General features: G+C 32.4%; 1 protein-coding gene across 1 annotated transcript; it reads left to right on the plus strand.

The window, feature by feature from the left end:
• Window positions 1–10360: 10360 nt before the first annotated feature.
• LOC308638938 (olfactory receptor 8K3-like) lies at window positions 10361–11296 on the plus strand (the record flags this gene model as incomplete). Its single annotated transcript, XM_081276881.1, has 1 exon — window positions 10361–11296. The coding sequence occupies one exon, from the start codon at window positions 10361–10363 to the stop codon at window positions 11294–11296; it is 936 nt and encodes a 311-aa protein (XP_081133007.1).
• Between the last annotated feature and the right edge of the window lie 1248 nt (window positions 11297–12544).

Here is a 12544-nt window from a genome sequence, read left to right on the forward strand (position 1 = left end):
TATGAAAATGCTTAACGTGCAGAATAAGGATAGAATTATAAAGACTGCCAGTCCATAATGATATGTCACAATTAGAGAGAAATCAATCCATGACTCAGCTGATTTCTAATCTCAGACCCTCAAAGCCAGAAGTTCTTGGAATAATACAGAACATGCTCTGGAAGAAAATGGATGCCAATAATGCTACACCTGGGAAAATTAAGCTTCATATTTTATGAAGAAATAAAAACTTTCAATGATAAAAAAGTTAAAAGCATCCACAAATAGAAAGCTCACTCTATAAAACATTGTCAATAAGATATTTCATGAACAAGAAATGAAAAATAAAGTTGACAACCACCAAAAAGAGAAAGTATACTAAAAAAATAGGCAATAGGAGAAACTAATTTTAATTAAAAACCAGAAATAAGGGCTGGGGTTGTGGCTCATCGGAAGAGCACTTGCCTAGCATGTGCATGGCCCTGGCTCGATCCTCAGTACCACATAAATATAAATAAATACCATAAAGGTATTGTGTCCAACTACAACTAAAAATAAATATTAAAAAAACAGAAATAAATCAAAATGACAGTAAATAAAAATTGTCTCTCAGTAATAAACCTGAGAGTGAATGTCCTAAGTCCATCAATTAGATACATAGATTTGCAGATTGGATTTAGAAAACAAGACCAAATAATATTCTGTATCCAAAAGACTCACATCCTAGGCAAAGTCATCCACAAACTGAAGGTAAAAAGATGGAAAAAATATATCATCCAGATGGATTTCATAAACAAGCAGGGGTTTCTAACCTCATGTCAGATAAAGTGGACATCAAGCAAAAGATAATCAAAAGAGACCTATCAGGACATTTCATACAGTTTAAGGGAATTATATATCAATAAGACATAACAATCATAAATATATATCAAACAAACCCTTCTCAATTTCAAGAATCAAATAGAATACAACAGAATAATTCTAGATAACTTTAACATGCTTCTCTCATCACTAGATTCTCCAAACAAAAGCTAAATAAAGATGCTATAAAACTTAAAATATGATTAATTATTTAGACTTAACAGACATATATTTAATATTTTATTCATCAATGATGAAATACACTTTCTTCTCTGCAGAACATGGACCTTCTCTAATATAAACCATATCTTAGGCCAAAAAGCAACTCAGTAACTACAAAAAAAATGTTATAATACTTTGTATCCTGTCAGGTCATTATGGAGTGAAATTAGAAATCAATGATAAAATAAGAAAAATAGAAACTAATGTAACACTTGAAGACTAAATAATACAATATTGAATGATCGATGGATAGCAAAATAAATTAGGGATGAAATAATAAAATACTTAGTGATAAATAAGAATAGCAACAAAACATAACAAAATTTCTGGGACACTATGAAGGTGATTCTAAGAAGACAGTTTAATGCATTGAGCTGATTTATTTTTTAAAAAAAGAGTCATCAAATCAGCAACCTAACATTACATATCAAAGTCAAAAAATAAATAAATAAATAAAATAAAAAAGAGTTAGTCAACACCTAAAGCAGAAGACAGGAAATCAATAAAATCAGAGCCAAAATCAATGAATTTGAAACAAACATATAAAAATATCAAAAAGTCAAGGAGAAAAAGGTTGTTTTTTTTGAAAATATAAATCAAATTGATAAACACTTAAACAAGCTGGGGGAAGGGACCACAAAATACTAAAATTCATGATGGAAAAGGAAATCACCATAGACACTATTGAAATACAAATGATAACCAGAAACTATTTAGAAAATACATACTCCAATAAAATAAAAAATTATGAAGACATTGACAAATTTATATAGACATATGTCCTACCTAAATTGAATCAGGAGGACATAGAAAGTTTAAATAGATCAATTTCAATCAATGAAACAGAAAAATGGCATCCAAAGCCTAGCAATGAAAAGAGACCATGATCAGACGGATTCTCAGTTGAATTATACAAGATTTTCAAAGAGGCATTAACACCAATACTTCTAAAATTATTCCATGAAATAGAAAAGGAGAGAACTCCATTTACTGATTGGGTTATTTTTTTTTTTTTGATGTTAAGATTTTTGAGTGTTTTATATGTCTTAGAGATTAATGCTCTATCTGATGAGCCTGTGGTATAGATTTACTCTCATTCTGTAGACTCTCTACTCACCTCACTGATTGTTTCTTTTGCTGAGATGAAGCTCTTTAGTTTGTATCCATCTCATTTATTGATTTTGATTTTAATTCTTGCACTACACGAGTATAACTAAGGAAGTCCTAGCTCGACATGATGGAGATTTGGGCCTACTTTTTCTTGCATTAGGCACAAGGTCTCTAGTTCATTTCCTAAGTCTTCGATACACATTGAGTTGAGTTTTGTGCATGATGAGAGATAGACATTTAATTTCATTTTGTTACATGTGGATTTCCAGTTTTCCCAGCACCATTTGTTGAAGAAGCCATCTTTTCTCCAATATGCATTTTGTCTAATATAACTGTAGTTATGTAAGTTAGTCTCTGAATCCTCTATTCTCTACCATTAGTCTGCAGGTCTATTTTGGTGCCAATACCATGCTGTTTGTTGTTGTTGTTGTTGTTGTTTTTTAACTACTGCTCTGTAGTATAGTTTAAGGTATGGAATTGTAATGCCACCAGCTTTGGCTATTCTGGGCCTCTTATTTTTCTAGATGAATTTCATGATTGTTTTTTTCTATTTCTATAAGAAATGTCATTGGGATTTTGATTGGGATTGCATTGAATCTGTATAGTCCTTTTGGAAGTATGGTCATTTTGTCAATATTCTAAGTATCCAAGAACTAGGTAGATCTTTCCATCTTCTAAGGTCTTCTTTAATTTCTTTCTTTAGCATGTTGTAGTTTTCATTGTAAAGGTCTTTCATTTCTTCCATTAACTTTATTCCTAAGTATTTTATTTTTGGAGTCAAGAAACTGAACAGACACTTCTCAGAAGAGGATATACAATTAATCAACAAACATATGGAAAAATGGTCAACATCTCTAGTAATTAGAGAAATGCAAAACAAAACTACTCTAATATTTCATATCATTCCAGTCAGAATGTCAGCTAACAAGAATACAAACAATAATAAGTGTTGGCAAGGATGTGCGGAAAAAGGCACACTCATACATTGCTGGTGGGACTGTAAATTGTTGCAGCCAATCTGGAAAGAAGTATGGAAAATCCTTGGAAAACTTGTAATAGATCCACCATTTGACCTAGATAGCCCACTCCTCAGTTTATACCAAAAGGACTTAAAAACAGCATACTACAGGGACACAACCATATCAATGTTTATAGCAGCACAGTTCATAATAGCTAAATTGTGAAACCAACCTAGATGCCCTTCAGTAGATGAATGGATAGGGAAATTTTGGAATATATACACAATGGAACATTACTCAGCATTAAAAGAGAATAAAATCATGTCATTTGTAGGTAAATGGATGGAGTTAGAAAATATAATGCTACGTGAAGTAAGCCAATCCCAAAAAACAAAAGGCCCAATGTTTTCTTTGATATGAGGATGCTGACTCATAATGGTGATGGGGAGGAGCAATGCAGGTATGGAGGAACTTTAGATAGGGCAAAGGGGAGGAAGGGGAAAGGAGGAGGCAAGTGGGTAAGAATGATGGTGGAATGAGTTATACATCATTACCCAAGTACACGTATGAAGACATGAATGGTGTGAAAATGCTTTGTGTACAATCAGTAACTTAATACATTGTGTTCTATATGTGTAATATGAAATGAATTGCATTCTGCCATCATGTACAACAAATTAAAATAAATAAATAATTTAATAAAAAAGAAAAAATTAATAAAACTCATTCTATGAAGCTAGCATCACCCTGATACCAAAGCCAGACAAAACAAATACACATCAAAGAAAGAAAACTTCAGATCAATATTTCTGGTACACATGGATGCAACAATTCTCAATAAAATACTCAAAAGTTACATACAAAAACATAATAAGAAGATAATGCCCAAGATCAAGTGGGATTTATCCCAGGTATGTAGGGTTGTTTCAACATACAGAAATCAATAAGTGTAATTCATCACATCAATAGACTTAAAGACAAGAATCACATGATTATTGCAAATGGATACATTTGACAAAGTACAGTACCCTTTCCTGTTCAAAACATTAGAAAAATAGAGATAGTAGGAACATACCTCAACATTGTAAAAGCTATATATGCTAAACACAAGGGCAACATAATTCCAAATGGAGCAAAATTTAAAGCATTTTCTCTAAAACCTGGAATAAAACAGGAATGCCTTCTTTCATCACTTCTATTCAACATAGTCCTTAAAACCCTAGTCAAGGCATTGAGACAAAAGAAATAAATTAGAATGATACAAATAGAAAAAGAAAAACTCAAACTATCCTTATTTGGTGATGACATTGTTCTATATTAACAAGACCCACAAAACTACTCCAGAAAGCTTCCAGAATTCATAAATGAATTCAGTAAAGTAACAGGACATAAAATTAACAACTATAAATCAATTGTATTCCTATATACCAGTGATGAATTATCTGAAAGAGGAATTAGAAAAAACATTTCAATCACAACAGTGTTGAAAAAAATAGTTTGAAGTCAATCTAACAGAAGAGTTGAAAGACCTTTATAATGAAAACTGCAGAACACTAAAGAAAAAAATTGAAGATCCTAGTAGATGGAAAGATCTCTAATGTTCTTGGGTAGACAGAATTAATATGTTAAAAAGGACATACTACAGAAAATGCTGTATAGGTTTAATTCAATTCCTATTAAAATTTCACCGATGTTCTTCCTGGAACTAGAAAAGGTAGTTATGAAATTCACTTGGAAAAATAAAGACCCAGGTTAGCCAAAGCAATTCTTAGTGAGAAAAGTGAAGCAGGATCCATCACAATATCAGACCTTAAAGTATACTACAAAGATATTGTAACAAAAATTACATGCTATTGGTGCAAAATAGACATGGAGATCAATGGAACAGAATAGAATTCACAAAGACAAACATACATATATTCAATTATATGACACTATACAAAAGAGCCTAAGCATATGTTGGTGAAAAGGTAGCTCTTCAATAAATTGTGCTGGGAAAAATGAAAATACATATGTAGCAGAATAAAATTTAACTCCTATATCTCACCCCGCACAAAACTCTCCTCAAAGAGAACTAAGGACCTAGGCATTAGACTACAGACGCTGCACCTACTATATAAAAATTTAGGCCCAAATCTCCATCATGTCAGCTTAGAAACAGAGGTCCTCAACAAGACTATTAAAGCATAATAAGTAAAATCAAGAATTAAATTTAGTATCAAACTAAAATACTTCTTCACAGCAAAGGAAACAATCAAGAACATAAACAGAGAACCTAGAGAATTGGAAAAAATCTGTGCATACTGGACCTCAGATAGGACATTAATTTCCAGGATATACAAAGAACTAAAAAATCTTAAAACCAGCTGGGTGTGGTGGCACACACCTGTAATCCTAACAGGTTGGAGGCTTAGGCAGGAGGATCTTGTGTTCAAAGCCAGCCTCAGCAAAAGTGAGTTGCTAAGCAACTCAGTAAGACTATGTCTCTAAATAAAATACAAAATAGGACTGGGGATGTGGTTCAGTGGTTGAGTACCCCTGAGTTTCATCCCCAGTATCTCTCTCCCCCCAAAAATCAAATAACCAATCAACAAATGGAAAAAGGAAATAGGCATTTCACAGAAGAAGAATTAGGAAAGGTCAACAAATATATGAGAAAATGTTCACCATAAATAGCAAAAGAAGAAATGCAAATTAAATGTACACTGAGATTTCATCTGACTCTAGTCAGAATGGCAATTATTAAGAATACAACAATAAATGTTGGTAAAGATATGGGGGGAGATACACTCATACATTGCTGGTGAGACTGTGAATTGGTACAAACACTGTGGAAAGAAGTAAGGAGATTACTCATAAAACTTGGAATTGAAACATCATTTGACCCAGTTACCCCACATTTCAGTATATACCCAAAGCATAATAGAGTGACACAGACACATCAATGTTTATAGCAGCTCAATTCACAATAGCTAAGCTGTAGAACCAACCTAGGTGTCCTTTAATGGATAAAGAAAATGTGGCATTTATAGACAATGGATTATTACTCAGCCATAAAGAATAATGAAATTATGGCATTTTGGTAAATAGATGGAACTGGAGACTATCATTCTAAGCAAAACAAGCCAATATCTTAAAACAAAGACTGAATGTTGTCTGTGATATATTGATGCTAACACACAAAAAGGGGTGAGGGAGGGAATAATAAAAGTTCATTGTCTTAGACAAATGTGAATGAAGGGAAGGAAGAAGGGATGGGTATAGAAAAGATAGAATGAATTTGATATAAATTTGATATGTTCATATATTAATATACCACTAGTGAAACAACATCATGTACAACTGCAAGAGTGGGATTCTAATTAAAATTAATTATATTTGGTCTATGTATAGTATGTCAAAATACACTCTACTGTCATGTATACCTATAATAAATTTAAAATGAATAATTTTTTTTTAAAAAATAAAGAATTCAGAGGAAATATATCATTTCTTGCCTGTTTTTTTTTTAATTAGTTTAATGTTTTCAAGATTTACAGGTCATTTAACTGGTGTTGGGACTCTGTTTCTTCTTTGAAAAATTATTTAATCGGGCTGACCAAGAAATTTACCATCTCCATATTTCAAATGTACAATTCAGTACTGGTAACTATAGGTCACAGTGTTTTACAGCACATCTTCAAATTTATCTGCATTATTTAAATTTCATGTCTATTTATTCGCAATTCTTCATTTTCCTCAATTCCCTCTCCTCTGCAATTACCACTCTGCTTTATGATTCTATTTTTTGGGCGGTAGTACCAGGGATTGAACTCAGGGGCACTCAACCACTGAGCCACATTCCCAGCCCTATTACGTATTTTTTTTTTTTTTTTTTTTTAGAGACAGGGCTTCACTGACTTGCTATGCACCTCACTTTTGCTGAGGCTGGCTTTCAACTTGCAATCCTCATTACAAAGCCTTCCTAGCCACTGGGATCATAGGCATGTGCCTGGAATGATGCTATGTTTGAGTATTTTGGATATGTCATGTAAAAAGTATTTTTTTTATTTTGTGACCGGTTTGTTTTATTTAATGTTCTCCTGGTTTATCTTTTTATCACAGTATGAAGTATATACATTTTTAAGTATGAATAATATTTTATTGTTTGCATAGACAACATTTGACTTATGTGTTTGTCTTTCAGTTATATATTGACACATTTGACTCTTTCAAATTTCAAATTTCAATGAACATAGGAGTGCTCATATCTCTTTGTGATCCTAATATGCAAACAATGTTGGATCCTACAATAAATGCATAAACAAGTGAAGTCAAATTTGTATAAATTTATCCCAGATAATTATTCAACAACCTACAGGCATTTCATTAGGGTTTCAAGTTCTTTAGGGATAATCACAAATTGCATCTCCTAAGGGAGAATCTCTACACTAAAAATAAATTAATAAATTTTCCATAAAATGCCATATTAAGGAATACACAGGAGAATCTAGAGAGGGATTTCATTATAGGTACCAAAGGTAGTTTAATGAAGTGTTTATTTCACCTGTCTCCACAGAAATGAGTACATTTTTATGATAGCTGTTGCCTTTAATATAAGTGAACGTTTCTGATTTGCTTTCTGCACTTTGTTCTACTCCATAATATCTTAATAGCCATGGGATATTTCTCCCTTTTTTCCATACTAATTATGAAATATTTTCACCCAACTTGAATGGGTAAATGCTCATAAGCATCCTTGAAGCATGCACATTGTGTGTGCCTACATAGCCTTGAATTTTGTGGGCATAGATTCTCATGTTTAACAGATGAAAAAACTGAGAGCAAATGAAGCATATAAAAGGAGACCTATTTTGAAAACAAAACTGGAAATAGCAAGGATTCACTCTTTCATCCTAATGTCCTTCTGAATATGTAGGTATTTAGTGCTTCTAGACTCATTTTGGGATCCTCTTTACATAATTAGCATTTAAAGTTATGTACACAATTGTATGAATGTCCAATATTTTGGTAAGGAAGAGTTTCCCTTCACATAGAGATATAAAAAATACTTTCTTTGGCTATCAGGAGACTTTTATGTATCCAATTTGATAGTCATATAAAATGATTTTTTTGCATGGAAATTTGACTAAAGGTTTTTTCAGAGTTTAACTTTAAGTACAAAGTATGAGTATGAACATAGATTAGTAAACTATGAGGAAACAATTGAGTTCTTTCTGTTGAACTCCAAAACAAAGGGGAAGAAACATCTCTGAACTTTTTTTTACATTGCAGCAATATGGATAGTTACTTATCATCTGCACAAATCTTTGTAGTACTTCATGATTTCACACCAAATCACAATAAAACAATAAAAATGAGATTGAAATATTATTATTGCATTTATTGAATGGACTTCTTTAGTATGATAATCTGATGCGTATTTTGTTATATTTAATGAGAAAGGGTTCTATAAGGAGTGTGGTAGGATAACAGGAAGCCACAACCATATAAATAATAATTAATGTAATTTAAGACCAAATTGTATGTAAATATAAGCTGGCTTTATATATAATTTTGCAAAATTGTTTGATTTTTTTTGTTTGCTTGTAGCTTGCACACAGACAGCTGTCACTACTATTTTTACTCTAGAATGTCATTCATTTTATTTTTTCTTATTTAGAGAATATTAGTTATCAATTTTTTAAAGAAATATTAATTATCTTATCTTAAATATGCTATTCATATGTCACTATACTGTATTTTTAAATCTCTGGACTATCATAGATATTCAGATAAACTTTGTTTTGTTATGCAGATGTTTATTTGGATAATGTGCTGTCGTATTCAAAAAAAGTTCTCATGAAGATATTGCAAATAAGATTATAAAACATAAGGATGGATCCATGTATATGTCATCTTCAGTTTGTTTAAATATGTCTCTGTGGTATTATACACAATAATAAATGTTTGATATTATATATAACTTTTAAGAATACATTTTTAAATTTCTGAGCTTTTTTTTTTCTCTGAGATATAGTTTCCTTTATCAGAAGAGATTTTTATGACTCTCCTATGGAGAGAATGAAAAAAAATTGCATGCATTGTATTCTACTTGACTTATTCTCACCTATTCTTCATTTTAGCTTTTGAAAAGAAGTGGAACTCCTGTAGAGAAGACTGTACATAAAAAAGTATATAGAAAACCTCTCATAGTTAGGTTACTGTTACCACTTAAAAATAAAAGCAAAATTATATTTGATAAGTATTTTAAAATAGCATGGACATATTAAATCACTTAATCATAGTTCCAAATACACTGCAAGATCATGTTTGTTATATATGTGATAATAATTTTAGACAGTTTATTGTCCCAAATTAGGCTCTGTATACACTGAGTTAATACATTATGTGAACTATATCTACATACATAGAACTCCTCTTTTGTTTCTTCATGTCAATACATTTTCAGTGTAATCTATTATAGACTTTTTATTCATGCATCTGGCCAATATCTATCAAGGAAGTTAGCAGTTCCACCTCTACCTCCTTGAAGTATTAGGATGTATGGGGCTAGGTTTTGAATTGGGAAATCATTTGAAATGTTGGAATTTGTCATTAAAAAGCACATTATTAGAATATGTATTAAGTAATATTTCTGAATGTACTTATTAAATATCACCATATAAATATAATGATACAAATGAAAAACAGAAGACTTAATAGTGTAATAATCATCAATTTATCTAACACCAAATATCATAATAACGTTTAAACTTAATTCATTTCTACTTTATAAATAATACCTATTTATCTGAATCTGTATCCCTATCTTTTTATTCCCTAGGTATTCATTTATTAATTTTTCTCAATTTGCAACAAATTTATTAACATGGATATTGCTTGGGGCTGGATACTGGATATAGCATATTGAACAGCTTAAACAACCACTAACCATTAGAGGTCAGTAGCAGTTCATCCCCCAGTTGGGACAATCAAAATATGCAGCAATTGAAAATGTTCTTTTATTAGTAAATTTATCCTACATGAGAACCACTGCTCCACCTCTGTGTCTATCTCTGTGCATTTATATGTGTAAATATTGATTCGTTTTCAACAATTCAAAATTAGAAAATTCGGATATATCTTATTTACACTAGATTTGCATAATTAGTCTTCATAGGATGATTGTTAAAACATGGTGACTCTCCTACTGTGTCTATCAAATGTAGGCTTTCTAACACACCTGGATGGAGAAACACAATCTCACAGCGGTGCATGAGTTCATTCTGAAGGGCATCACAGATCGCCCTGAGCTGCAGGCTCCACTGTTTGGGATGTTCCTCCTCATCTATGTGATCTCCGTGCTGGGAAACTTGGGCATGATCATCCTCACCAAGGTGGACCACAGCCTACAAACACCCATGTATTTTTTTCTGAGACACCTGAGTATTACAGATCTTGGTTATTCTACAGTTGTAGGCCCCAAAATGATGGTAAGTTTTGTGGTGAATCAAAATGTAATCTCATATTATTTATGTGCTACACAACTAGCATTCTTTCTTTTCTTCATTAGTAGTGAGCTTTTTATTCTGTCTGCGATGGCCTATGATCGCTATGTGGCTATCTACAACCCTCTCCTTTACACAGTCATTATGTCACAGAGGGTATGTTGTATAATGGTAGCATTCCCCTATCTCTACAGCACATTTGTGTCCCTTCTAGTCACCATAAAGATATTTACATTATCATTCTGTGGCTACAATGTTATCAGTCATTTCTACTGTGATGGTCTTCCTTTATTATCTTTGCTCTGCTCAAACACACATGAAATTGAATTAATAATTTTAATCTTAGCAGCTTTTGATTTGATTTCCTCTCTTCTGATTGTCCTTGTGTCCTACCTGCTTATCCTAATAGCCATTCTCAGGATGAAGTCTGATGAGGGCAGGCGCAAGGCTTTCTCCACCTGTGGATCCCACCTGACAGTGGTCATGGTGTTCTATGGGACTTTGATATTTATGTATGTGCAGCCCAAGTCCAGGCACTCATTCATCTCCATTAAAATGGCTTCCATATTTTACACCCTAGTTATCCCCATGTTAAATCCCTTGATCTATAGCTTGAGGAATAAAGATGTGAAATATGCTCTGCAACGAATATGGAAAAAGATATGTCACATTTAAAAGAATTTGCATAAAATGTAAATCCTAAGAATGGGTTTGGAATGTGAATGTGCCTTATCTTCTTCCAGAATATATTATAAATACAAAAAGGCCCAACATATATTTAAGAATTGGCCTTCTCAGTTCCCGTCAAATTTCTAAAAGCTAAAACATACTAGTGAAAAAAGCAGTGAAATCTTTGTTTTCCTTGAAGAGGAAAGATACATTGTAGACACAATAATTGAGTAATTATATAATAAAATATAATAGGGTTTAGCATCTGTAGACCATAAGATCAGGTAGCAGATTCGCATCCTGCATGACCCTGAGGAAGAAGAGTGTTTGGGGAATAAAAGTGTGTATGGAAGAGGACTTGAAATGTTTCTTATTGCAATCTCAAATACTATAGTAAATTTTCCCATGTCCATGTGTATGCTTATATATTGTGTGTGTATGTGTGTGTGTGTGTGTGTGTGTGTGTGTTTAAGCATAACCTTTCAATTTTAAACTTCATCCACTTCTGAGTGTTTTTTTTGGGGGCTTCATTGTGATATTAGGAGGCTCACTGTAGTGTGCACTTTGAAGGAACAGTGAGACAAATGTGTCCAGATGCCCTTATTCCATGTGGGAATCTTAGACTCTTTATTTTTTTTCTCTCTCTCATCCAGGCCCTTACTTTCATGTATGAGCTTCAAAGAGTTTATTAAAAATTTTGGTCATTTAGTAACCCTTAGCTTCAATGCTACATCGAATTTTGTCTAATTCAGTGCAGGTGTATATATGAGTGAATATACCAATTAAAATGAATTTCCTATGTTCTTTCAAAGAAGTCTCTATGTTTTTTGTTTTTCCTCTTTTCTTCCTTACTGGAATGATCTTTATTCTTTACCATCTGTTTTTATTTAATGGATAACTATCTTATTATTCTTTCTTACCTCTCCAAACAAAAGTAATAGTACTTTTTAAAAAGTGAAAGTCTATTTATGATTTTATTCTTTCTTCTCAATATGAAGTGGCTATGATCCTCTTTCTTGGGGCCATCATTCTTCACAGTAGACAAGTGAGCATGCTGTCTTTTGGTTGGATGTGTTCTTTGACTTCACTGATTGTTTAACCCATCTTGGAGGAAGCAAATAGACATAACCCCACAAGGTAGGCTTTCCTATATCTCTGGTCTGAAGCAGAATATGGGTACTGAGTCACACACTTTTCATGTCTTCTGTACATATTCATTCACGCCCTCTCTACAGTCCTCCATGTTTTCATCAT

This window comes from Spermophilus citellus, assembly GCF_964194105.1.
Source record: "Spermophilus citellus genome assembly, chromosome: 2".
In the NCBI taxonomy this organism is placed as follows: Eukaryota; Metazoa; Chordata; class Mammalia; order Rodentia; family Sciuridae; genus Spermophilus; species Spermophilus citellus.